At 37.3% G+C, this 26,185-nt stretch overlaps 5 protein-coding genes across 9 annotated transcripts; 1 reads left to right on the plus strand and 4 right to left on the minus strand.

The window, feature by feature from the left end:
* Positions 1-7: 7 nt before the first annotated feature.
* On the minus strand, positions 8-5,414 carry gtf2h2 (general transcription factor IIH, polypeptide 2). 2 transcript variants are annotated; one of them, XM_058777089.1, is made up of 15 exons: positions 5,042-5,414; positions 3,232-3,309; positions 3,106-3,142; positions 2,926-3,012; positions 2,789-2,839; positions 2,655-2,709; positions 2,465-2,570; positions 2,252-2,342; positions 2,066-2,153; positions 1,889-1,996; positions 1,529-1,592; positions 1,048-1,151; positions 855-957; positions 750-810; positions 8-657 (listed from the first exon to the last, which is right to left on the minus strand). In XM_058777089.1, exons 1-15 carry the CDS (start codon positions 5,095-5,097, stop codon positions 547-549), a joined length of 1,200 nt encoding a protein of 399 aa, XP_058633072.1. In that variant the 5' UTR covers positions 5,098-5,414; the 3' UTR covers positions 8-546. The 2 variants fall into 2 exon arrangements, with proteins under 2 accessions (XP_058633072.1, XP_058633073.1); XM_058777090.1 differs by having other exon boundaries at positions 11-657; positions 750-789; positions 5,042-5,413.
* Positions 5,415-5,542: 128 nt separating this feature from the next.
* On the minus strand, positions 5,543-11,312 carry oclnb (occludin b). Of its 2 annotated transcripts, none has more exons than XM_058777316.1 (9): positions 11,099-11,312; positions 10,037-10,126; positions 9,055-9,703; positions 8,685-8,852; positions 7,582-7,688; positions 6,982-7,080; positions 6,673-6,844; positions 6,389-6,430; positions 5,543-6,247 (listed from the first exon to the last, which is right to left on the minus strand). In XM_058777316.1, the coding sequence occupies exons 2-9, from the start codon at positions 10,078-10,080 to the stop codon at positions 6,149-6,151; spliced, it is 1,380 nt and encodes a 459-aa protein (XP_058633299.1). In that variant the 5' UTR covers positions 10,081-10,126; positions 11,099-11,312; the 3' UTR covers positions 5,543-6,148. The 2 variants fall into 2 exon arrangements, with proteins under 2 accessions (XP_058633299.1, XP_058633298.1); XM_058777315.1 differs by having other exon boundaries at positions 11,087-11,311.
* Positions 11,313-12,168: 856 nt separating this feature from the next.
* marveld2b (MARVEL domain containing 2b) lies at positions 12,169-16,437 on the minus strand. Of its 2 annotated transcripts, none has more exons than XM_058777313.1 (8): positions 16,313-16,437; positions 15,888-15,955; positions 14,294-15,502; positions 14,143-14,172; positions 13,889-14,061; positions 13,559-13,730; positions 13,227-13,277; positions 12,169-12,894 (listed from the first exon to the last, which is right to left on the minus strand). In XM_058777313.1, exons 3-8 carry the CDS (start codon positions 15,470-15,472, stop codon positions 12,775-12,777), a joined length of 1,725 nt encoding a protein of 574 aa, XP_058633296.1. In that variant the 5' UTR covers positions 15,473-15,502; positions 15,888-15,955; positions 16,313-16,437; the 3' UTR covers positions 12,169-12,774. The 2 variants fall into 2 exon arrangements, with proteins under 2 accessions (XP_058633296.1, XP_058633297.1); XM_058777314.1 differs by lacking the exon at positions 16,313-16,437 and adding an exon at positions 16,143-16,228.
* Positions 16,438-19,244: 2,807 nt separating this feature from the next.
* Positions 19,245-20,832, minus strand: ak6 (adenylate kinase 6). Its single transcript, XM_058777301.1, has 5 exons — positions 20,693-20,832; positions 20,434-20,526; positions 20,299-20,357; positions 19,919-20,064; positions 19,245-19,611 (listed from the first exon to the last, which is right to left on the minus strand). Exons 1-5 carry the CDS (start codon positions 20,727-20,729, stop codon positions 19,422-19,424), a joined length of 525 nt encoding a protein of 174 aa, XP_058633284.1. The 5' UTR covers positions 20,730-20,832; the 3' UTR covers positions 19,245-19,421.
* Positions 20,833-20,926: 94 nt separating this feature from the next.
* rad17 (RAD17 checkpoint clamp loader component) lies at positions 20,927-26,051 on the plus strand. Of its 2 annotated transcripts, none has more exons than XM_058777297.1 (17): positions 20,927-21,062; positions 21,415-21,500; positions 21,641-21,889; positions 22,242-22,319; positions 22,421-22,583; positions 22,782-22,918; positions 23,129-23,181; positions 23,279-23,401; positions 23,493-23,562; positions 23,669-23,780; positions 23,895-24,083; positions 24,193-24,278; positions 24,372-24,518; positions 24,673-24,819; positions 24,930-25,050; positions 25,271-25,328; positions 25,407-26,051. In XM_058777297.1, exons 2-17 carry the CDS (start codon positions 21,459-21,461, stop codon positions 25,651-25,653), a joined length of 2,022 nt encoding a protein of 673 aa, XP_058633280.1. In that variant the 5' UTR covers positions 20,927-21,062; positions 21,415-21,458; the 3' UTR covers positions 25,654-26,051. The 2 variants fall into 2 exon arrangements, with proteins under 2 accessions (XP_058633280.1, XP_058633281.1); XM_058777298.1 differs by having other exon boundaries at positions 21,420-21,500.
* Positions 26,052-26,185: the final 134 nt, after the last annotated feature.

The raw sequence follows: 26,185 nt of genomic DNA on the forward strand, positions 1-26,185 counted from the left end.
CTGTTTTGTCCTTGCAATCAACTCTTTAAACTCTAGAAATCAAGACATTTTGCTACAGCACCTTAAACTTATATACCGGCAATCATTTATACAATATATATATAATTATTTAGTTTGCAAAAACAAGTCATGCAAAGTCAGTACGGTTTTAAAAGGAAAAAACTGAATTGCGTCATTGAGCACAGGCAAGTATATTAACATGGTATGTAGGAAACAAAATATAGAAACAGTTGTCATGTTAAATCTATTACAACCACGTGGCTTCAATAGAAACAGGACACTGAAAAAAACAGCACAAAATGTTTTTCTCTGATGCTGGTTTCATTTGGTCCAGTGAGACACTTTTCCCCATAGGGGGCGCCCTTTCATACAGTTACAGCTTGAGCACAACTATATGATGCCAAAGATCTGACAAGCATTGGCTTTCGTTACGCTAACCCTCAATAATCATTGAGAATCTGAATCTGTGGCCTCTTTTTCTTCTGCATCTCTCATTTTCTACTTGTACTGAAGTTCACAGATGTCTTGTAGTGAGGCCATCATACATCAGGACGTCCTGTCAGTCTGCATGCAGCCAGAACAGCAGTGCAGTATGTCGTGAATGAAGAGATCACACTCCACACAGAACACTTTTTTACATGCTAGACAAGTAAACACCTGCAGAGAGGAGAAAACATGGAGGCTAAATGTCATTTAAACAAGAAACCATTAATGTTCCCATGCAAAAGATTTTAGATGGGAAAACCTACACTTTTGTCTTTCAACTCTCCTTGGCAAGCTTCACAGAACCTGAAAAGACATAGATTAATGCTATGATATACGCTGTAATGAGACAGAGTGAGTGTGTAACTCACCTCTCGCCCTCATACTCCTCCAGTGGGGTCTCCTGGAAGGCCTCAAGGGGGAAGAGGTGATGGAAGGAACGGGCCAGGTGAGGAGCGGAAACTAAAGTCAGACCTGTACCAGAGAGAAGACACAGACTGTGAGAACTGAACACACTGAAGATTAGTGTACAGACTGAAGAACAGGAACATGCTGAGAACATACCACACACTTTACACTCCACTGGCAGCTCAGTGTATTTGGCTCTGCACTGTGGGCAGTAGTAGCCGCCAAGAGTGAGTCCTGGTTCACCAGCGCTGTCTAGGTGCCTAAAATATTTTAGAAAATGAACTATACTAAATATTTCAAATTATAAATAATATAATTATACATTAATGATACAGTGACAGTAAAGATAATTAATTTTTTGGAAATTCTTTTCAACAATAAAATTCTGAAAAAAAATATATATCATGGTTTCCACAGAAATATAAAGCAGAACAACGGTTTTTAATGATAACAAGAATTCTTTCTTGAGCACCCAATCAGCGTATTAGAATGATTTCTGAAGGGTCAGCTTTACCATTATATTGTATTACATTATATTAAAACAGTTATTTTAAATAAGATTACGTTTTGCTGTATTTTTGATTAAATAAATGCAGCATTGATGAGCGTAAGAACATAAGATTTAAACTGTACTCACGACATGCTAAACGAGGGTTTGGCATCCTGATCAGACATGGAGGCTATGACATGCTGGGGGAAACCTAAGCAAATTATTATGCACATTAAAGATGTTGTGGAAGAATACATATTATATATTGTAGCTTATACTAATACAAAATAATCCTGGACTGCTTTACATTTACAGTGCAGTGAAGACATAAAAAAAATATATACAAAATAAAATGACAAACAGCAGAATATTCCCAGTTCTACACATTTCTTAAACATGTTGGCTAATTTTTGACTAAGCTTTTAGCTACCAGTAGTAGGTCTTGTACTTTCAACATTTTACTCCATTTAAATTGTTTAAATGTGGTGACAATGACTGTGTGATTACCCATGCGAATGAGGGAGCACTCTGAGGAGGAGCTGGCTGGAGGCGGCTTCACATGCAGCATCAGCAACTCTTTAAAATGACTCTCATCCAGAATCACATTGTAGGATCCTATTGGGCCAAACAGAATTTAGAAAACATTATACAAGTGAAAAATCATGTTAAAGTAAGACTACCAACCTCCAGTTTCTCTTGTGAGAATGGTGCACACCCGAACTTCTGCTGACAGACCGATCACAGACACTCTGATCTTCAAACCATTCAGAGTCTGTTGATTTAATAAAACACAAGACCACAAAGAAATCAGCGTTCATCAAAACATTCTAACCATTGCGGTATGCAGCCATTAACATCATTCAATCTCACTTTGATAAGCTCATAGATGTTGGCTGGGTCACAGGTGGTAAGACTGCTGAAAACAACCAGGATCTCTTTGCTTGTATGAGCAGGCATGTGTCTGCATGAAAATAGAAATATGGTCACTGCGGTAAAGGGATATGTAGATTATGAAGCACTGTATGCAACACTGTTACATTTCAGTTCCAGATGGAAGTGTTGCGCACTGAACATGTGCCTTACTTCAGAGTCTGCATAGCCAAGTTCAAAGAGTTGTAGAGAGACGGTTCGCCAACACATGTGGAGTCCACGGTTTTCTTCAGAGCTGCTATATGCTTCTTAGGGTTCCCTGGTAAGAGTAAAATAATGTCAAGTGAAGATAACAATAAAGAAAACTTCTCAAACCATACAAAAATAATACTAATGCATCAACCTGCAAGATCAGTGAGCTTCTCCGCCCTCTTATTCTTGGTGGTAATGATTCCTACCTGTGACAATATGGTACAGTTAACAGAAGCTGCACACGCTGTAAACACTCACCGACCGATACAGATACAAGTGCATTACCTGACTGATTGGATTCTGGTCAAAGTATTCCTCTACAAAATACTCCATCAGCTGAAGAATGCAAAATGAAATCAGTTCGGACACATTTCATATAATGTCAAGCTTCCATACGCCACTTTGGATGCAGTGCTACTAACCTTCAAGGTTGAGGTCAGCCTATTGGGCTTCAGGTCTTGATCTTCCATTGATCTAGATGAATCAATGATCACAAAGAGGTGCCGCATCTGGTTTGGTGGAAATTATATGCATGATTATAAGTCGTCTCCGACAACAAAAAATAATGATAGAACTATGGAGGACAGTAAAATGCATCTTACCATCCCAAGTCGAACTTGTCCATGACTCTCAAACACTCTGTAATGTGACAGAGACTGCAAGTGAATATCAAAGCAATATGCAATCAGCTCAAACTGGTATTTATATTTTGCATTTGAGTGCTGTACCTTTTCCTCTTTGCCTGGAAAAGAATGTCCTCCACAGTAGCTCTGAGAGATCCAGATTCATCCTCCTTCAGCACCTCCCTAGAGAGACACATGTCAACTGCTCATTACAGTGCAGTGTTGCCAACTAATTTTCAGAGAAAGTTGCTAAAGGAAAGTCGATTTGTTGCTAAAAGTTGCTAAATGGTCATTGCGTAATCATGACGCAAAATTGTGTCACAACATCAAATCTCAGCAAAAAATATATTTTAAATATGTTCATTTTGATTTGTTTATTTTAGCATATTATTTAAATAATATGCATAGTATAATATTAAAATATAAATAACTGTATTTTTAATACATTGAATTATTGAACACTTACACATTTTTGAATGATTACAATTTAAGTTTTTTTTAATAGCTAGTAAACTACAAATACTACACATTCTCAACAATTATGCTTTAACAAAGTCTCTTTCAAGGATTTGGGCTTTAAGCAGTGTATTAGTAGTTAGTTAGTATGCTACACTCTAAGAAACGTCTGTAAAAATAGTGCACAATCTACTATGTCAATATGAAAGAATTATGGTATTGGTTTTTTACCTGCATTTTAAATTACATATTGTGTTTTCGGGTAACAGGTTTACAATGAATAATGTCCTGGAAAATTACTAGTATCTTTTCTATCTTTCTTACAGTGTAATATTAATTTCGCAGGTACAAGCTACTAACAAAGTCTATCAAAGTCCATCATGAATGAACAATTATTCAATTATTCAACTGTTATTATTGTAAAATTTAAGGATTGCAAATAGCAGCTAAGTCAATTCATGTGAGGTGTGTACTGCTAGGCATCTTTAGTTTCCTCTTTTTGTGTAATTTGGATGGAAAATGTGTGCCTTTTTATTGTCTGAGTCACTTATCAAAAGTTGCTAAAAGTTGCCAAATAAATTTTTAAAATAGCTAAATTTGTTGCTAGGTGCTTTTGGAAGAAAAAGTTGCTAGGGTAGTCTGGAAAGTTGCTCAATTTAGCAACAAAATTGCTAGGTTGGCAACACTGTAACGTGTTTTGTTCTCATTTCTCATGTGCTTTAATAAATGTCAGTGTCTGACGGTCTTGTGGGGACATTCTAAAACGCTTAACGTGGCTTAACATCGACCAGGGAAACCCAAATTTCTGTCAAACCTTACTTGTAATAAACACTAACTACTGTCAAAAGCGAGCCCTTATTCCACAGATAAAGTGAATAATTTCACGTTAAGTGTTTTCTCTCCCATAGAAGTCCATTATAAGGAAACAGCTTAACGTGATATTATTCACTTTATACGATGAATAAGAGCTCTTTTTTGACAGCAGAAAGTGTTTATTATAAGTACAATTTGACAGAAGTTTGTTTTCCCCGGTCATTGTTAAGGTACGTTACGTTAAGCTGTTTCCTTATAATAGACTTCTATGCAGCAGGGGTGGAGAACGCTTAACATGAAGTTATTCACTTTATACGCGGAATAAGAGCTCTTTTTGACAGCAGAAAGTGTTTATTATAAGTAAAATTTGACAGAAATTTGGTTTTCCCCGGTCGTTGTTAAAGTCACGTTAAGCATTTTTCACGTTAAGCGTTTTAGAATGTCCCGTCTTGTGATGCCGCTTACAAACATACTAGCCATAGTTTCTGAACCTTTCTGTTTTATACAATTATTGACGGTATAAATAATAATTTAGGAAATATATTTTATTAACCATGACCACTTTTTGGTGGCAATTTGAGATAAATAATGCATTTCAATTGAAAACGCACACAAGTTAAAGTAAGCATAAAGCTCAACTTCTCACCATGTTCGTTCGTATCCTCCTTCCCAGCGTTTTGCTCTCTCTGGTTCTTCATCCATGTTTATAATTTCAACAGACAAAGTAAGCTTTCTTTAGGGGAATGTTGTAGAGTTATTCGGAAACGTTTGTACTCTCAGTTTCAACAGCATTTGATCTCCGCACAGAGACTCCCTTATACGTTGTATAGATTTTCGTACTTTAAACTTATAACAGCAAATACAGGAAAATGTCTATAAACTGTATTTTTGAATTAATTACATTTTAATATGTAACTTGCTCAGTGGACTATAAAAGCCATCCAATTCACCCGGTATTTACTTTCGGGCAACCCTTGTCCGTCGATTTGTTATGTCCTCCGGTACAAAAACTGAGAAATAGTTCCGAGTTATGGGAGGGCCTACATGTTCCACATATGGATCCATAAAACCAGTTTATGATTAGCTTTTAGTTGCCCACTTTAATTAATTTCAGAAGCTGAAATGAATACAAAAGACGACATTTGGAAATTGAATGGCTTTATTTTACTATGTACACAAATAACAAGCAAAAAATGTACTGTACATTCACCATAATAAAATTGTTGAATTCTCTATAAATTTGACTGAATTGACTTAAAGAACCAAATGATATAACTGAAATTGAATTCACACCTATTCTATAAGTGTGTACATAAAAAAAAAAAAAAAAAAAACTAGATTGCTATTCTTGTGACAGATTAATTTAAAAATGAAAGTTAAAAAAAAAGAAAATCCACTAAGTTATTACAACAATCAACATTGGAATGTCTTTGGTTGAAGATCCCTAAAACTACAACAAACAGTGGTCACAGTCTTGCTCATATATAAGATACACTAACTTTGACTTGACTGCGGCAAAAGATAAAAGGTTAAAAGGAGACTTCATCTAGCTTTAAAAAAATTAAAACAAAATACTTCATTGATACCACAATATTTTGATCAAGCTTAGTGGATCAAACCTGCCATCCAGCAGCCATACAGTTCTTGATAGTAATACAGTGATACAGATTTTTAATACAGAAATACAGATACAGTAAAGTCCCAAAAATATCATGTGACATAACATACTCTCCTGAGTTTCCAATGCCACGATTTATTGTCTGTGGTCATAGTCGCTGACCCTTCTTTTGATCAAGGACAGTTTTGTCTTCAGCTGTTTACACCTTTTCTTTTTCATCTGATAGTCTGCAGACTGTGAGAAAGGAAACGGGTCAGCATTTACATTTGCACCAATACACTTAAGTCATAATCATCATGTACTATAAACATTAGTTCTTTTTAACAGCTGTGACAAATTATGCAATTCACAATATTCTAATCTGAAAGAGTTTACCTTCTTCAAACTTTTGAGCCTGTTGTATACATCCATGGCATCCTTTTTAGGGGAAAAAACAAGAGTAATATATATATATGAATGTAACATATTTGAATAACAATGATTTTATCAAAACAGGAGACATATTATTAAATTAATACTTAATATTGTTAAAGAAGTTTATTTTTATTTAAAGGTGAAAGAGATGCTGTGAAAACCAGATTAAGTGACTTTATACTGCAAGACATGCCACCAATAACCTTAAGCATGTGAATTTTTGTTTCACTTTATAGATTACATACCATGAACTGTGGGCTGCCTTCCTGTAAGCCATCCAGCTCTCGATCCGCTTCTGCCAAGCCCTGATTAATATCATCCAGCTCAGCCTGAAGATGCTTGTACTCCATGTGGTCTCTGTCAAACTCTCTCTTGTACTCGAGCCTCTCCTGCTCATTAATGATGGGAGGATACTCACTGAGAGCATGGCAGCACAAAATAGAGGTAAAGGGGGAAATATGACAAGAGTGTTACTGATTACAAAAATTCACAAATGCTGAGTATTTTTTAAAGTGCTCCAGTACTACCAACTATAACTCAAAGATTTTCCTCACCTTTGATAGTTATTGTCCAGCTCATCTCCAGACTCTCCAGTGTCATAGTCTCTTAGTTTACTCTTCAGTCCACTTAAAGAGCTGGTCACGTCAGAACCACTTTTGATTTAAATTAAAAAAACAATAACACCAACAGAAATTCTGTTAATAACTTGGGTGTGATATTATTACAATTTTGATTGTAACTGACAGAGTGAGAATAGCTTTCTGATCACAATAGTTTGTTTGTGAAACTGGTTATTCGCGTTCATGACAAAACAAAATACACCAGGCCCTATTCATACAGGGACAAGATTTCCTGGATTCCTTCACTCTGTGGCACCTAGTCTAGTGACAGACTAATATTGAGCAGACCAATCATTTTGAGTCAGCTGATTAACAGATGTGGTCATTCTGCTTACAATTTTATTCATGATTATGAAATTGCATACAGTCAGATATCATCTTTATAGTCAGCCACTACAAATGTATTTCATATCTAAATTTAATCAAACTTATTCAAGCCCAATCAAGGCAAAAATCACTGAACAAAGTCTACAGAAGGATGAAAAGTATTGTTGTTTTGGCAATAAAATCTTTAAAAGCACTGAGATTACCTACCTTGGAAGATAAATTGGTTTCTGGCTGTGAACCATTGGATGTGTAACCCCGATTTGGTCATTGCGGTCATTGACAAAAGCCTCTGGATCTCCAGACACATTGTTAACCTGAAGAAAAACAAGTCTGAGTTTATATCTAGACATTTTGTATAAATAAATAACTTTAATGCAGGCAATTCCATATAAAAAAATATTTAGTTCATCCTTCAACTGTTTCATATTTCATTTTTATGGTTTGGAAATATCATGTGCATTTAACAATTAAAAAAAAACAAAAAAAACTGACTGTTACAAGTCCTGTTTGTAGCAATCTTAACATTGCATCAAAAGGTGTTTTTCCAAAGTGTTTTTTTAATACCCCACCGCTCCATACAGTCAGCATGACAACATTTGTAGTCTCAAAACATTTTCACTCATCATTTGGTAGTCTGTAACTCCTGTAAGTGGTCCTGTAGGCCTCTTTTACTTGAGCTTCTCTTTTTCCCCAACGCACTCAGCCGTCTTTTTGTATGGTAAATAGTCTGGACAAACATTAAAGCCAGGCGAAACCGGTTCCACCACTTCCACAAATACCATCGTGACACAAAGGACAAAACTACCACTGCTTACATGGTGATTTGTGTAAGAACAAAGCCAAAGTGACCTAATAACTAATGTTTTTGGTCTAACAATTCCCACCTACCAGTTTATAAACGTTTAAGTCACTATTAATTGTTCCACGTGTTTCATCATGGAATTTTTGGTCATAATCATGCTTTCCATCAAGTGAAAGTGCATAAGAGGACACACCCAGAAACTAGACATAAAAACACCGCTTCATGGAAATCTAGCTCTGAAACTTCTCTTCATGGAAGAGTCTTAATAGCTATGCTCTAGACCAACGATACTCCTAAAAACAGTGGAGAAATTACAGGCGCCACATAGCAACTCTTGAAAATAAAACAAGAAGCATTCTTGGTAATTATATAGTAGTAGTAGTAGTAGTACAACCTAAGTGCTACAAACAGTATTAAATTTCATGATATCAAAAATCCAAAACACAAAACTAACAGAAACAGGAAATGAAAAATATCTTTTGTGGTATTTACTAGTGAAAATTCTTACCCATTCCCCAATGCCTTGAGACGTGAGGCCGTCGGTGATGGTCTTCACGTCATACCACAGAACGCGCTCCCTGCCGTATCTCCTGATCTGCCCTCGCGTCTTCACCGCGAACACAAGTAAGATGATCAATCCGACCACAACCAGAAACCCAAGAACAACGGCAATGGCCTTGAAGAGAGAGAAAGAAAGAAAGAAAGAACACTTTAAATAGCACTGTAAATAAACAACAACAGATTGGCTTCTGTGTTTGTATGAATCACAGCTAGAAGGAAGATATTAAAAGGTATTAAAAGTTGCGTCTGATAATAGCCAACCTGAACTGAACAAATATTATTATAAAAATGGTTTCCGCTCAGGAGAACATGCTCACCTCTTCAGGCTCAACTACACAGTAGTGGTATAAATATTGATTGATGAAGATGCCAGAGGCCTGATCTTGGTTCTGGTATTGTGCACACAGCTGCAAGATCTGATTATACATCATGGATCCAGACGTCTGAGAGGTGGGGTTAACAGCGACCAGGTACACGATGGTGGCGATGAGCATGAGTGCAGCCAGAATGGCACAAATAATAATGGAGGCCAGATAGAATGAGGGAGACTGTGCAGCGTTCTGTCTCGACACCGCCAGGATGAAGATGATGAGCACAGCGATAAAGGTGATTGCCGCAATTGCTATGATGAAACCCTTGCCTGATTTTGGGTCCATGTATGTGCCACCTCCATAACCCCCACCGTAACTTCCTCCATATCCACCAAGCCCACCGCCGTACGCTCCACCACCGTACGCTCCACCGCCATAGCTGCCTCCACTGCCCATCCCTAGACCCCCGAGGCCCATGGCGCTGGCGTCATAGTCCCATGCCAGTGTGGAGGCTACACAGGCAAACATAGCCACACACAAAATGATGATGATGATGCACAAAATCTTCATGACACCTGGGGGTGACGTCCAGCGGTAAAAGTGAAGCATTTCATCAGGATGGTAAGAAGGTGTGCGATGGGAGGATCGGTGGTGACTTAAATGACAAAGTGAGATAATATGGATGAGTAAAAGGAAAACTATTAACTAATTATGTTTTAAAACTTTATTCAGATCCAGGGTTATTATAGTTAACTCAAACTAAATCTAAAACCATAAAAACACTTTACTTGAAATAAAATAATTAACTTACCTACCTAACTTCACCTAATTCAAAATATTAACAAAAACTATAATAAAACATCAATGATACTAAAACAACACTGCTTAGGTCATAACACCATTACAGTGAGGCAGTAAAGGGTCAATAAAGAAAACTTGTCTGTACTGATAATGGATGATTACATGCTTTCTCTAATATGCAACTTACTGTCTGCCGCCATATGCAGGAGGGCGACTTGATTTTTTCGGCATGATGTTAGCTTTCTGGACAAACTTCACAGGGTTATCCGGGTGAAATCTAATGTAAGAATGAAAAAAACATTATTGATGAATCAATGTGATATAATAATGCACTGTTGAGGAAATAAAAACAAAAAGCCTTGATCTAATATAGATAGCCTACAGAGATGGTGATACAACTTCAGATACAAAGTGGCTTTTACATTAGTTATTAATGGCTCTGTAATCAGAATGTGATTTGTTTTTTACATAATTGTAAAAAGGGACCAAGTGCTGTCCTGTAATACCATCAGTATAGCTAGTAAGATATATAAAATCACTATCATGACCACTAAAATAATGTTTAGGATTAAAAACAAATAATAATAATATTTAATTTTAATTAAAAATATGGCTGACCATTGTAATGCTTTTCAATATATTATTGTGAGATTAAAAACGTTTTTAGAGTTTTCAGTCTGTATTATGAATTTTCTATGAATAATTTTTTCTGGTTTAAATTTAAATGTGTCCAGTTGCTTACAATTAGAGTTACATGGCAGCCTGGCTGTAGTAGGTTGTAGCAAAACAACTTAATATCACTGTACTTTTAATTTATTTATTTTGTGTATGGATAAGTTGCAGATTTCTAACATACTTTCATTTGTAGCAAATAAATATGAGAATATTATAACGACGCTGAGGTCAAGTGAAAAAAAGCAGTAGGCCTACAGTAGGTAGGCTACTTCAGTTTGTGTACATTCGAAAAAAAAATTAAAAATACGTCATAATATTCTCAGAATTAGGACACCTGACGCCTTTACATGAATAACCACATTACGAAGGTCTGCAGAAAAACATGTTTGTCAAAAAACACAAAGAAGACGCTTAGCGTACAATTATTTAAATTTCCTAAAGTTCTGCTGCGTATTAGTAAACACAACAACATCGGCTACAATGGGCTATGGTATTGCAGCTGGGAATATTTAAAAACAAATTACAAAATAGAAAATAAATTAATCGTAACGCGGAAACTCACCCTCTCTCTTACCAAAGCAGTCAAATCTGGTAAATGTCAAAACGTATTTTGACGCAGCCAGGCTGCGATGTAACCCTTCCTCGCTCCTTACAAGAGTATTTCACGGACCTGCAAGACGCTCAGCCTCCAGGAAACGCCCGCTGAATACCGAGAGTTTCATAGATCTGCCGTTTCTATCACAACACATCAGTGTATCCAGCCACCCCCCATCCTCACCTGCACAGGTGCAGCCCCGCCCTGAACTTGTGCGCGCGCGGCTCGGAGTCACGAGCCAGGTTCATTTGCATAGCTACTTTCACAATACATATCGTCTATAGCTTTACAAAAATATTGTCTTGACGCATTTTATGTTTAAAACTAGCTACTTTTCAGACTGTGTTAATTTTATGTTAGATAATTTATACTAGAAGTTTAGACAATTTCTGTTATTTCTGTCTCTAATGCCATTTAAAAAAAATTATATATATATATATAATAAAACAGAAAATATACAGTAATTAAATGCTTTGCAAAATTTTATGGGAGTCGTTGCTCCATCTCTACCCTACACCAAAGGAAAAATTTATCTTAAGACGCCTGTAATAATTCGAAAACATACGCATAAATTGCAAGGTATGTATAAGACCAATGGAATTTCTGATTGCTCAAATCACACACTTGTAATCTGGGAAGTATCTTTAAAATCCATCCCAGTCATCATTTAATTAGAAATGAAAAGCAAGCTGTTCGTAAGAGCTTTGCTAATTGACAGAATCTCCTTAGTGCAACATGGCTCAGACCTGTAATTATGGTTTCAATTACCATAAATTGCCATACAAATGATAACAATGATTAATGCAGGATTGTTCTAGATTATTACACACCGTATTCAATATTCATGAGGCATAAGGTATATGAGCACCTTTTCTTACTGGAGTGCATTGCAGCTTGTAACCTGATACCTTCAGAGCTGTCAAGCCAGTAAAAGTGTACATTACTTTACTACAGTTCAACTATAACAGCAGACCTATAATGCTCTGAGCCATGTATTATATTATTTTGTTAATTATTTTGTCAAAAAGGAAATGCTTGCCAGTACAATGTAGAGGCAGGCCTGTTTATTTTATCCACTTCCAGTATCAATGAAAAAAATAATGAAATCGAAGGTAGATGGACATGGCAATACAAAAAAATAATGTACATATGACTCACACATGACTGTACAGTATAAAATACACAAAAAGTGAAAATGAAACTAGGAAAACTATAAATATACCAAGCAAAATAGGATCATTATAGAGATACTGCTATTTAAACAAATACCATTTTGAGAGCTATTTATCTCCACTTAACTACAGGAAGCTCAAAGACTCCAGTGATTTCCTTCAAATTACCTACTTCTAAAATAAAAAGTGTATATATAGAAATATATATCATATATAATACACAGTATATGATTAAAACATTGCTGATGTTGCTCCACATGATATATCAGTAATAAAGAAGGTAACATTTTCAGTGCTGGGTTTGAAGTGGTACTTCATTGTACTTTTCTGCTCTATTGAATTCAATATGAAATTATTTCAATACCAACCAAGACCAAACCAAAAACTCCATTAATTCCTGAATGTATAGCCATGGACAATTTTCTTTCGGCCAGTTGCTTCTTTTCTGGGAACCTCTGTGAATAAAGTATAAAGGAGTTCTGTTTAGCTGTAACCATCATTCCAGTCCATGACTTTGTCATACTCCTGAATTTTCTGCTTTATGTGTGCAAGTTTGCTCTTCAGATATTCACATCTCTCCCTCTTCTCCTGGTATGTCGGGTCCTACAACCAGAAACAGGTAAAGTAATCTTTGGCGTGCACTCGCACACAGACAGGAAGTATGTAGACATGTCAATAGTTCCATTTATGTCCCCCTAACATTTCCAGTTTTTCAGTTTCTACTGTTTGTGGAACTCAAACGCAGTCTTTTGCAATGACTAAAGAATGTAGAAAGGCAACAGGCAGATGAAGGTTTTAAAATGGGTCAAAGAAACTTGTAGGACATAGGTTATGGCTTACCTTTTCTGGGAAAAGTAAAATACCTAACGTGTATTCTGTATATTACTTTAAAACTCCTAGAAGTAGAATAGATAACAATATTAAACAGTACTTACAGCCTTTTTTCTGTTATAATCTTGAATAATGCTATTGATTCTCTCTTGCTCCTGTGGGAGGAAAACCAAGATTAATATCTAAAATATTTCTGTTTTAATAAAAAGATTTTAGAGAAATATATTTAGATAAATGTATAAAGGAACTGTACTGTGGTTGGTCACCAGCTCTTCACTGTTTTAATCATCTTTGAGTCTTAACTAATTAATTTTAATGGTGATGTGACAAATGAATTTTCAATTACAAATATTCCATGCAGTTTCTCAAATAATATAAGGTCATAAAACCCGCAAGTAAAATAATTATGAAAGAATTTGCCATTTAAAACAATTACTATTTTGCTAGAAGGCTGTTGTGGTAGATTCCTCATCAGATTATCCATCTCCTCAAACTTCTGCGTTAAGACCTGAACCTCAGCATGCAACTCTTTATATTCTGCATATTGATCATTAAACACAGCCTTGTATCGCTCTCTCTCCTCATCAGACTGGATTGTGGGATATTTCCTGTGAGGAGAAAGATTAGACCGAACATTCAGATAGAAAAGCGATAAGAGATTAAAAAGCATGAGGTAACAATAACCAGTCCTATATATGCGTGCTAGTGTCTGAACTTAATTCAAATCGAGTTAATATATTTAACATAACTATTCTTTGAAACTCACGCCACATAGTCTGCAATGACCACAGGTTTGGGGATGTGGCCAGCAGGAATATGCCCCCTTAAGATCTCTGGTTCCATCATAACTGGGTTGACAGGTTTGCCATCATAAGATTCTGAACTGGCCATTACTGGAGCGGTTTGGATGGGCACAGAGACACTTGAGCCGGCACCAATCTGAGATTACAAATAGTACATTACAACAATGATTTTAAAATCTGAACATGTTCTTCTTACTATTAAAATTCAATGGCTTACCATATTGAGTGGAAGTCCTTCTGATTTCATCTAAATATGAATGAGAACAGAAAAACAAACAAATTAGATTTACCGCTATTACTGAATCATCTGAGCTTTATATTTCACTTTATGTTCATCAGCATCAAAGAACAAATGGTTTGAACTTTACATCTTGACCCATTCTCTCTCGGCGCATCCTTGCAGCTTCATGTCTCCACAGCTTCAGACACACGCCTGCTCCCACGAGATACAACAGCATGTTGAGAAAAAGGAAGATGATGGCAGCATTCTGCCCAGCCTCTGTTCGGCAAAACCCTGCATTGGGACCAGCATTGAAATGTGGATAATAGCAGAGACCTCCACGGACTGTGTCTCGCACATACACAATTGCAGCTGACAAGTAGAGCAACGCTAACGCCAAGTTTATCACACTCTCTGTGATTGGCCACCAGCTGGAGTCTAGTAGAATGGTACGATAATACATGGTCATGCCTAACACTACTAGAATGACGGTCACTATCCAGGCCATTCCAGCCACCACAATAACAAAAGGAGTCAAGGGTCCCGAGTAGGACATTCCAGTTCCTCCATACATCCCACCCATTGATGTTCCCCCATACATACCCCCATACACCGAATGCATGGAGTAACCAAACATATTAAACCACTCATTATCTTTGTGCACGTACGCACAGACGCATGCAAAAACAGCAGCCCCCAAAAGCAACTCTGCGCATCCCAAAATGCGCAAAAGTCCAGCCCAGGACTTCATATACGCATAGCGCTGATTGTATTCCTCCACCTTCTCGCTGTAAGTCATAGCCGTCTGCAAAGAGCGTCCAGAAACCGATTCCAGCGGCTCCCCTAATAATGTTGCCTGCTCCTTCCTTGAATTGTAGCTGCCTCCAGACCCTCCATAAGGGTCTAGGTAAGAGCTGGGGGCTGTAGGTGAGGGTGCACGTGAGTGTGGAGGAGAGCACAGGACGCCTTCGGTGGTGGTGTTGACATCAGGTGGTGGTGGTGGAAAGGTCCATTTCTTGCTGCCTTGGTTGCCACTGGCTCTGAAGAAGTTCTTCACAGAGTCAGGAATGAAGCGTCGGACGGGTTTGATGTCCATGGCATCATCTACCTGGTCTTCAACATCACTCGGGTAGAAATCTGGGCCAACAGGAGGGTTTTCGGGGAGAGGCGGTGGTGGTAAACTGTCATAGCTGGATGCTGCCACTTCACCGCCAAGTGGGTAAGGGGCCTGCTGACCCCACGGCAGTGAACCGATGGGCACCTGATCGTAGTGAGGCATATCGCGGACCCAATCAAAGTGGGACGCTGACCCGTTTCCAAAAGACATGGGGATGGTTCTTCTAGCAGCCTGAGTGAACTGAGGATCAGAAAAGTTATCTACATTATTATAGAGTCTTGTGTCATACAGACATCATGTCCTTTGCACATCTTTTACCAACATAAAAGGATTAATTGATATTTAAATTCTACCTAATATCAATAAGCCAATAATTACTGTTATGCCATGGCCTATTATAACCAACATGATGAATATTATTTATACTACATTTAACAATTCAAATCGATTGTTTTAAATATTTTGGTCAATGTAGGAATTACAACGTTATGATCTACGTTTTGAAAAATGCACAATTCAAATCCTGATATGTGCAAACACGATTAGGTTATATCGTGCATCTCTACATAAAAAATTGCAAACCTTATAGGCTACTACAAAACTCTGAAGTCAGTAACTGTCTTACCTGGGTACGGTAGTTACATTGCCTTACAGGGTGAATTTAAAACCGTGTTTTTCCCCTTACAAAGCAACCTGAAATAAAAATAAACAAGCGAGTTACACACTGGTCAAACAAGCTTAAAAATCGAGTTAAAAACTAGCAAAAATGTGACTTTATAAACGACGGCAAAAAGTCTGCGTTGCATGACACGATCTTAACGCGGTTTTAAACCAGCTTGTCAACAAAGAACAAGTAAGAAATAAACGGAACTATGCATACAAGATCTGAAGTCATCCAAAATGAATAGACGCAAACTAATTTTGCACTGCAAGAGCGTATTTATTATCTACACTCAATATGTGGGAGTGTTGACTACATATTTTTACCTAATATATATATATATATATATATATGTATGTATGTATTATTAAAAACCATCGCTTTCTTACCTGGTACCGATACTTACACCTGTCTTCCGCCTCTGGTGCTGCAGGTGAAGGGGAATCGATCACGTGACTTGTCCTGCCCCAGTGTGTGATGTCACGATACAAACCAGTTTGACAGGAAAACGATGAAACACTAGATTAAACACTTGATTAGGGAAAATCCGTTGATCTATCAACACAAATTGTGTGGGTTTTAGAGAATGGCACTGTTTGTACTGTGTGTGTATACAGAATGTCATTAATGACAGCATAAACGGTTATTTACTGCTCGTTTAAGAATTCAGAAAATCTTATAATTGTTCATCTGGATTACTAAACATGTAGTAATGAAGTGGATTAGGCAAAACACAGCAGCCTAACATGATTTGAGAATTTGACATTTCTTAATGTTAATCACTCACTCAATATTGTTAATGTGGCCACCTTATTCCAAATACAAGGGATCAGTCTATTTGAATTAGATGTTTTGCAGTCTTTTCGAATTTGCAAAAAAAAAAACAAGCCATTTATTGCACAGCACCAAAAATCTTAGTTTCTTTCATCATTCGGTTTTATTTTTATCCTTGCACTTGATATGGCAGAGGGACAGTACAGGTGCCGGTCATATAATTAGAATATCATCAAAAAGTTGATTTATTTCACTAATTCCATTCAATAAGTGAAACTTGTATATTATATTCATTCATTACACACAGACTGATACATTTCAAATGTTTATTTCTTTTAATTTTGATGATTATAACTGACAACTAAGGAAAATCCCAAAATCAGTATCTCAGAAAATTAGAATATTACTTAAGACCAATACAAAGAAAGGATTTTTAGAAATCTTGGCCAATGGAAAAGTATGAGCATGTACAACACTCAATACTTAGTTGGGGCTCCTTTTGCCTGAATTACTGCAGCAATGCGGCGTGGCATGGAGTCGATCAGTCTGTGGCACTGCTTCGGTGTTATGAGAGCCCAGATTGCTCTGATAGTGGCCTTCAGCTCTTCTGCATTGTTGGGTCTGGCATAATCGCATCTTCCTCTTCACAATACCCCATAGATTTTCTATGGGGTTAAGGTCAGGCGAGTTTGCTGGCCAATTAAGAACAGGGATACCATGGTCCTTAAACCAGATACTGGTTGCTTTGGCACTGTGTGCAGGTGCCAAGTCCTGTTGGAAAATGAAATCTGCATCTCCATAAAGTTGGTCAGCAGCAGGAAGCATGAAGTGCGCTAAAACTTCCTGGTATATGGCTGCGTTGACCTTGGACCTCAGAAAACAGTGGACCAACACCAGCAGATGACATGGCACCCCAAACCATCACTGACTGTGGAAACTTTACACTGGACTTCAAGCAACGTGGATTGTGTGCCTCTCCTCTCTTCCTCCAGACTCCGGGACCCTGATTTCCAAAGGAAATGCGAAATTTACTTTCATCAGAGAACATAACTTTGGACCACTCAGCAGCAGTCCAGTCCTTTTTGTCTTTAGCCCAGGCGAGACGCTTCTGACGCTGTCTGTTGTTCAAGAGTGGCTTGACACAAGGAATGCGACAGCTGAAACCCATGTCTTGCATACGTCTGTGCGTAGTGGTTCTTGAAGCACTGACTCCAGCTGCAGTCCACTCTTTGTGAATCTCCCCCACATTTTTGAATGGCTTTTGTTTCACAATCCTCTCCAGGGTGCGGTTATCCCTATTGCTTGTACACTTTTTTCTACCACATATTTTCCTTCCCTTCGCCTCTCTATTAATGTGCTTGGACACAGAGCTCTGTGAACAGCCAGCCTCTTTTGCAATGACCTTTTGTGTCTTGCCCTCCTTGTGCAACGTGTCAATGGTCGTCTTTTGGACAACTGTCAAGTCAGCAGTCTTCCCCATGATTGTGTAGCCTACAGAACTAGACTGAGAGACCATTTAAATGCCTTTGCAGGTGTTTTGAGTTAATTAGCTGATTAGAGTGTGGCACCAGGTGTCTTCAATATTGAACCTTTTCACAATATTCTAATTTTCTGAAATACTGAATTTGGGATTTTCCTTAGTTGTCAGTTATAATCATCAAAATTAAAAGAAATGAACATTTGAAATTTATCAGTCTGTGTGTAATGAATGAATATAATATACAAGTTTCACTTTTTGAATGGAATTAGTGAAATAAATCAACTTTTTGATGATATTCTAATTATATGACCAGCACCTGTAGATATGATGGTTTGATTTAACGGAGAGAATAAGAGAGAAAATAAAATTATAAAGCAAAAATAGAAACAGCAATTTTAAATGACTGATGAAACGTGAATAAAACTGACTCTCCATCATGAGTGACTTTTTCCCTACTAGAAATAAGACTTACCCTGCGTCCCAATGTGCACACTATCCACCCTATCTGCCCTAAATAGTATTGAAAATTACTAATATCACATAGAATTTAGGATGGATAGTATGCACATTGGGACGCAGGCTTTGTGTAGCTACATTTAAGGCAGTGGTCTCAAACTCAATCCCTGGAGGTCCACAGTTTTGCAGCTTAGCTCCAACCCTAATCAAACACACCTGATCCAGCTAATCAAGGTCTTCAGGATCACTAGAAACTTCCAAGCAGGTGTGAGTTGGAGCTAAACTCTGCAGAGCTGTGGCCCTCCAGGAATTGAGTTTGAGACCACTGGTTTAAGAGTTGCCAAATTAATCTAATTAAGTATAAACTAATTATGTACTTGTGATCCATCTTTTGAGGAGAAACGCCCATGTAATTTACCATTATTTTTGTGAATTAGATTTGATCCTCAATTCCACTTACTAATAGAGGTAAAATGTTTCTGGTATTTGGTGGCAGCTAAAAAATCATTTATCAAAGAATTAATTTCTTTGATAATTTAATTATTTAATTATTAAAAAAAATAAAACTAGTCAACAGAAAGAGGCTCTTTTAAATACTGTACAAAAATATTTATTTCTTCCATTCATTTTGGAAGCAAGTTTAACATTTCAAATAGAGTAATTTTTAACAGCCCCACGCATTTTAAGTCCTTAGCTCAATGACAGTGAAAAAAACAACACTGCCTGGGCAAACAATAACTATGAAATATGATGTCTGTCTACTTTGACATATAATATAATGTCCCATGTCAATTGTTGTCTTTCATCCATTGGTCAATCCACTGAACAATTTGCTCCAGATTCCTCTCCAGGTCCTCAGGAGTGTTACTAGGGAGCTGGTGGACTATCTCCTCCTTGTAGGCTTCCATGGCTTCCTCATAGATAGTCTGGAAAATCTCACACTGCACATTGTCCTGAAGCTTCTTTCCTGTGTATCCTCTGAATATGAAAGATATAATTAAATCACTGCAACAGGAAGCATACAGCCACACAGTACGTAAATGACTGCTGAACAGTACATTAGGCCCTTAATCACAGAAGACTGTCTGAATATGCTATATGGATGATTTGCCAATAAGGGAAACTTTTCTCTGCCCTAGGATGATTTAAAATGATTTTTTCTCCTCAAATGTTTACTGTGTTGCTCATCCCAGATCTGTTTTAAAGATTTCAAATAGTCAAAAAGGTCAAAACTAAAATATCACATATGTAATGACCATTAGTGTTAACCGTTATAAACACAAACCTGCTTTCAAGACGATTGTAGAGATTGGTGTTGTCTGTGCGGAGGACAAAAACAATGTCAAACCAGCGTTCAGGAAAGAAATCACAGCCATGGTAATCAATAATGATGCCTCCATCTCCCATTTTGTCCTCCAGCTCATCCACAACCTAAAACAATGAAATTGTCATTAACATTTTGTTTTATTATATGCAGCCTGTTGGATTTGCTTTTGACTGGTGATCAGTGCGGTTTCAATTACCTGCTGAATACCCTACCCCTATCTAATAAAACACTATAAAATGTATTTTGTTCAAGATTACACTGTAAAAATTATGTGACTACATCATCCAATTAAAGGAGGAACAATTAGATCCATTTAGATCCATTACAATAGTGCATACCCTGTCCTCATCCAATATAGGGCACTGGTATTCTTCATCAAATCCTTCGTACAACTGACCTAAAGAGAAAAATATATATTTTTAAAACCAATTCTTAAAAATAACAAACTTTTATTTTAAAGAACAATAACTTACCCTCCTGTGCCAAATCACCAACATTCACATAGGTTAGTCCTGTCCTCTGAGCAAGCTCTTTGCCTAGAGTGGTCTTTCCTACACCAGGGGTTCCTGCCCGTTCATGAGGAAGCATATCAATGTTTAGCAATCATGACAAAACACAATTTTATTATTATTACTACTACTACTACTATTTTGATCATTGCTGTACCTACTTAATACATTCAAACTACATTTATTACTAGGAACAACCTAATAAAATGTAGACTAACGTTACCTGTAAGAAGAATGTTTGGTCTCTTCATGATTTTCATTGCAAGGTATCGCACGTGGAAATAATGCAATTAATAACACAGCTCTTTTTCCACAAATCTCAGATGTATACTCAGTATCAATAAGCACACAAAAACATAAGATATGTAAATAACCCGTTGGTCATATCTTCTTATGTGCTTGTCACAGAATAGATCAACATAAAAACGTGTTCAAAATCGTGTCGTGTTCGTGATGACGTCATCAATGTGCGCCAGCAGAGGGGCGGTTCGCCACAGCTTTAAAGGGATAGTTAGCACAATGTTACTTGTTACTTTCAACCAAAAATAGTCGGCATTGTTGTTCTACAAAGACCATCTGCAGAAATGACCAGGGTAAGTTAATACTGTATTGCCTAAACAGTGTACTAGCCACGGTTTTGTTTATTTGGCCTGATAACTTGACAATGACTGCTAGCTTTCGTTATGTCGAGCTAACGGTCAGGAGCGAACTTGCAGAACTTTGATTAATAAACTTGGCCAAAATTTTTCTAAAACATGTTTTGTAGTAAGGTTTGCTCTGGTAGCACGCAGCAGAATATTACTTTATGTTTGCTCCACTTGTGATTTATACAAGTAATTATACTAACATTTACTGCTGTCCTCCTCTCGTAAGCTCGCAAAGGTGAATCCTATCTTTTATCCCATAATTTTATAAATTACGCAAATTATTTGGTTTTCATCCCAGCACAGTTTTGCATGGAGTAACTGAATGGGACGTCAGAATTGATAATGTCAAAGCTGTCTCTGGGAGGAAAGCAGTCCTCTGGAAAAGTATGTAACATCCTTGAAAGTACTTTTAATCATTATTTCTTTTTTCGTATCCAAAAAGATCCTCTGCGCACTGGATGTGGATGCTCTTAATTTCCTGATACTGATGTATTATATGTGTTCTGCTTGTATTTCCTGTTAAGATAAACAGCTGGGTGGAACCATCATTTGGTGAACTTTTGGGAGGAGTGAACAGGTCCCTGAAAAAGGGGCCTCTCTCAGAGGAAAGCAAAACTACCCGCTGGCCATCTACTGGGAACCAAGCAGAGAAAAAATCCAGGAAGAGGAAAGTAGATCCTCATTTGTCCAGCAACCAGATCAGTGTGTCAAATGAAGCATATAAAGCAGACCAGGATGAGCCTTGGGTGGATATGTATGCTCCCCAATCACAGGTACACAAATTGTGTGAGGCTCAGAGGTGCTTGTTATAATTCTTGGAAAATTCACCTTCCTGCAGTTTTGTTCCAATGCCTCTCTAACACTTTTAGGTGTTTGATTGAAGTAAAGCTGACTTATGACTATTTCAAGAGTGTTTTGATGCGTTTGATCTAAAAACTGCAGTAAATTAGATTTCACAGAGTAGGGCTGAGTACTCTAGTCTAGGTCATACAAACTATTTTACTCTGAGATGGATTGTGCCCCTAAGAACACATTTGTCTGTTACTTTACATTTTCATATCGCTTTTATCTCAGTCTACAAGCATTGTTGCTTAAATGCTTTTTTTTTCTCTCTCTCTCTGCCAGGCCGAATTGGCAGTCCACAAAAAGAAAATTGAAGAAGTTGAAAGCTGGTTGAGAGTTGCTTTGGACAAATCAAAAAAGGTCTGACAAGTATGACATGTATTTTGGGTGATGTATGTTTATTGAATCATTTGGGAATTGTTTCATACTCCTGTGTTGTATTTGTGGTTATGGCTCCACAGGGTGGCGCCATTCTGTTGCTCACAGGCCCTGCAGGATGTGGGAAGACAGCAACTGTTCGAGTCCTTGCCAAGGATTTGGGTTTTCAGATCCAAGAGTGGTCAAATCCCTCCACCACCACTCAGTACAAAACTGAGGATTTGTTCACACAAAGTTTTGATCCAGGTCAGGAATCTTCTTCTTACTAGTCGTGACTGATGTTCATGTTGTTACAACATGCTTAATATCTAGTCAGTGATAATTATTTAGCACCCCTATTTTTATCACATATCAGAATCATATATGGATGAAGTAATCTCAGTCTCTCTGTATATTATGAAATGTTTTTGTTAGCTTATTCCTCTGACCTTTTTATTCTAACAGATTCAAGGTTTAACAGTTTCCATGGCAGCTCACAGACAGGGTTATTCCAAGAGTTCCTGCTAAGAGCCAACAAATACAACCGTCTACAAATGAGCGGAGAGAAAGTGACTGAAGACAGGAAAATAATTCTTATAGAGGTGCTGCACAGAACTCTTCAAAGATATCACTGATGTTGATGTTTTGTTTTTTGTTGCATAAATCTGAAACGCATTATACAAAAGAGAAAGAGCTGGGCAAGTAAAAAGCAATTGATGAAAAAGATGATGAGAAACTGAACGTAAATAATATTAAATTAAAATTGAGAAGCTGAGTGACACTTTCCCATTATTTTTTTTGTTTTATCTCAGGAATTTCCAAACCAGTTCTATAGGCAACCAGGGTGCTTGCACGATATACTCAGGTGAGCACCAGTACTATATTTTGAAGTATTGTTAATAATTAGTTATCACTGGTATCTTGTATATCATTGCCCTTATTTTTGTTGCTTGTTCATTTAGGAAATTTATTAAGACTGGCCGGTGCCCACTGGTGCTGATTGTGTCTGATAGTCTCAGCGGGGACAAGAACTCCAGACTTCTCTTTAAGGATGTTCTGCATGAACTTGAAATTCACAACATAAGGTACAAATACAACAATTTCATTTTTCATAAATCTTTAGTTAAAAATATTCGAACCCAAGGTTGTCATAGGTAAAACATCTCTTTTTTTCAGTTTTAACCCTGTGGCCCCCACCATGACGATGAAGGTCCTAAGTCGCATTGTAACCATTGAGGCAGGAAAGGTGGGTTGTGTGGTTTGTTTTTCTATGCCTTCTGAGTAGATAGTTTTAACCCTGATATCCATAATACTTCACTCAGCATATCTATATCTTTAAATGGTCTTTGCAGAGTTCTGGCAGGATCTCTGTTCCTGATAAAGGTGCTCTAGATCTTCTTTGCTCAGGAAGTTCAGGAGATATTCGCAGTGCCATCAACAGCTTGCAGTTTTCTTCATTTACTGGTGAGAAAATAGTTACTGGACCTGTTTATTTAGTATATAACAAGTAATTTATTCTGTTGTTCTTTAAAATAAGTATGTAGCTGTAATTATGCATTCATTCTTTTCAATTCTCAGACAATTGCCTGGAGAAAAGACTCTGGGCTTCCAAGAAGGGCAAATCCATAGCAAAACCTGTCGCGAGGACAAAGGGCAGGAGCAAGTCTTCAAAATCAACAGACATGCAGGATGAAAGCCCAGCTATTGGAGGCAAAGATGCTTCACTTTTCCTTTTCAGAGCTTTAGGGAAAATCCTCTACTGCAAACGTTAGTCGTTTTCAACTCCCATTTTTAAATCTTTCTTTCCAAATTGTTTTTCTCCAATTACTATGAAATTCACTCATATTTATTCCAATGGATGGCATGTGATTTTTAGGTGAAAGCTATGAAAGCTCTCAAGCACCCAAGCTGCCTCCACATTTAACAGATCATCAGAGGGACAAACTACTTGTTGATCCTGAAGTAAATATTAATTTATGTTGTAAATTTCACTATATAAAAAGTTTCATCTGCTTTAATGTTCTAACAATCTTTTGATTGTGATATTTTCCTCAGATTGTCATTGAACGTTCCCATATGTCTGGGGAATTCTTCAACCTCTACCTGCATCAAAACTACCCTGACTTCTTTTCGGATGTGGAGGATATAGCACGAGCCAGCGAGTACCTCTCTGATGCAGACTTCCTGACAGCAGAATGGAGCGTGAGTGCAAATGCTATTGGATTTCCATAATAACACACACAGGGATATGCAGGGTTGCTCTGATTGTACTGCAAATGTAACATTTGATTTCTGAGGACTACCATTATGTAGTATCTTAGCAACAAATTTGTTGAAATGGTGTTCATCTTTTCAGTCAAGGTCGACTATGTTGGAATATGGCTCATCAGTGGCCACTAGAGGACTTATGCACTCAAACTCTTCTCGAGCACAAGCCAGCTGCCAGTCCAATGCTGGATTCAGGCCTCTTCATAAACCGCATTGGCTACACATAAACAAGATGGTATATTTAAATTTTACTTTATCTATCTGTTGTACTTTTGTATTATTCAGAATTTTAAGCAATTGTTAAATGTATCATATTGATATATTTTAACCCTGTTTTTGTGATAGTATCGAGAGAATTACCTGACCGCACAGTCGCTCTTCTTAAATTTCTGCCTTACTCCTGTGAGCCTCCTGACAGAACTGGTGCCTTACCTTGCAAAGCTCACCAACCCAATGAGAAATCAAGGTGAACATGTGACCTTAGCATTCACAAAGTACACAAATACACAATTAAATTTATTTTAAAAAATGGAATCAAACTGCATAATCTTTCAAGTTCAATATTTATTATTTTCCTGCCTCCTACACAAGTATGCATGACTCTGGTCAAAAATGAATGGTGCATTTCTCCTCATACATAATTCAGCTTTGTCTTTTTATTCCATTTAATATTTTTCATCTTTCAGCTCAAATAGCCTTCATCCAGAATGTTGGCCATCTTTCTCAAAAGAGGTTTCCTGGAAGGTGAGATAAACAAAACTTTGAAGTGTTATTGCATTTGAAAGATTTCTCAAATGGTTTAATACATGTCTTTATTTTCAGGCTGAGACTTGAAGCACTTAATGACAAAGACCCTGGCATTTTGGATGCTGACAGTGAAAATGAAGATTCTGCTGCTGCTCAGTCCCTTGACCCAGAATCCACAGCAGGAAATGCCACAACTGAGCCCACATTGCCAAACAGCCAGGATCCTCCAGGGGAACTTTCTGCCAGCCAGCCCCAGCCCACAAGCACAGAAGCCCTTTTGGATAAGGAAGACCTCTTAATCGAGGAATATGACAGTGATTGACTAATCACATGCCATGGACATATTTACTATCACTTGCCCTGATGCAGATGTTGTACCTTTAGGTCATAGGTTTTTGCTTTTGTTTGTTTAATGTTTTAACTTGCTAATTATTTGTAGATATTTATGTGCCTCAACACAGTATGTTGCTGTAGAGAAATGTTCATATATTCTACTTGTTGAAATGTACGTGTTCTGTATAGTTTCAACTTTTTTTTTTTTTTTTTTTTTTCCCAGAGGATATTAGTGAAAGTATCTCTAAAACAGAACATAGTATGACAGTTTACAGCCATAATTAATGTTTTATGTTGTCACGGTGCAACAATGCTCTGGGACTGAGAAGTAGACAATCTACACTTCAGTCAAGTAAGTGACTGCAATAAATCAATGTTTGCAACTTTGATGGCTGTTTTGTTATTTATTTATTAAATCTCTGAATCCATATTTGTTACTGTTGCTGAGGGGCTGAAGATACAGCAGGGAGTCAGTGGAAAGGTATGTGTCAGGTATTTGTTGTTGTATATGTTTTAAAATA

This window comes from Onychostoma macrolepis, chromosome 05 (assembly GCF_012432095.1).
Source record: "Onychostoma macrolepis isolate SWU-2019 chromosome 05, ASM1243209v1, whole genome shotgun sequence".
In the NCBI taxonomy this organism is placed as follows: domain Eukaryota; kingdom Metazoa; phylum Chordata; class Actinopteri; order Cypriniformes; family Cyprinidae; genus Onychostoma; species Onychostoma macrolepis.

Coding starts and splice junctions, on each gene's coding strand:
- rad17 (XM_058777297.1), top strand. CDS start 21,459: ATGTCAAAGCTGTCTCTGGGAGGAAAGCAGTCCTCTGGAAAA. Junction 21,501..21,640: donor GAAAGCAGTCCTCTGGAAAA/GTATGTAACATC, acceptor TTTCCTGTTAAG/ATAAACAGCTGGGTGGAACC. Junction 22,584..22,781: donor CACACAAAGTTTTGATCCAG/GTCAGGAATCTT, acceptor TTATTCTAACAG/ATTCAAGGTTTAACAGTTTC.
- gtf2h2 (XM_058777089.1), bottom strand. CDS start 5,097: ATGGATGAAGAACCAGAGAGAGCAAAACGCTGGGAAGGAGGATACGAA. Junction 3,310..5,041: donor GGAGGATACGAACGAACATG/GTGAGAAGTTGA, acceptor GTGTCTCTCTAG/GGAGGTGCTGAAGGAGGATG. Junction 2,571..2,654: donor GAAGCTCACTGATCTTGCAG/GTTGATGCATTA, acceptor TACTCTTACCAG/GGAACCCTAAGAAGCATATA.
- marveld2b (XM_058777313.1), bottom strand. CDS start 15,472: ATGTCTTTTGGAAACGGGTCAGCGTCCCACTTTGATTGGGTCCGCGAT. Junction 13,278..13,558: donor AACAGCCTTCTAGCAAAATA/GTAATTGTTTTA, acceptor TTCCTCCCACAG/GAGCAAGAGAGAATCAATAG. Junction 12,895..13,226: donor ATTATAACAGAAAAAAGGCT/GTAAGTACTGTT, acceptor TTCTGGTTGTAG/GACCCGACATACCAGGAGAA.
- oclnb (XM_058777316.1), bottom strand. CDS start 10,080: ATGCCGAAAAAATCAAGTCGCCCTCCTGCATATGGCGGCAGACA. Junction 7,689..8,684: donor CTCAAGGCATTGGGGAATGG/GTAAGAATTTTC, acceptor GTTTTTCTTCAG/GTTAACAATGTGTCTGGAGA. Junction 6,845..6,981: donor CTGGACAATAACTATCAAAG/GTGAGGAAAATC, acceptor CCATGCTCTCAG/TGAGTATCCTCCCATCATTA.
- ak6 (XM_058777301.1), bottom strand. CDS start 20,729: ATGAAAATCATGAAGAGACCAAACATTCTTCTTACAG. Junction 20,065..20,298: donor CTATATTGGATGAGGACAGG/GTATGCACTATT, acceptor TCATTGTTTTAG/GTTGTGGATGAGCTGGAGGA. Junction 19,612..19,918: donor TACAATCGTCTTGAAAGCAG/GTTTGTGTTTAT, acceptor TTTCATATTCAG/AGGATACACAGGAAAGAAGC.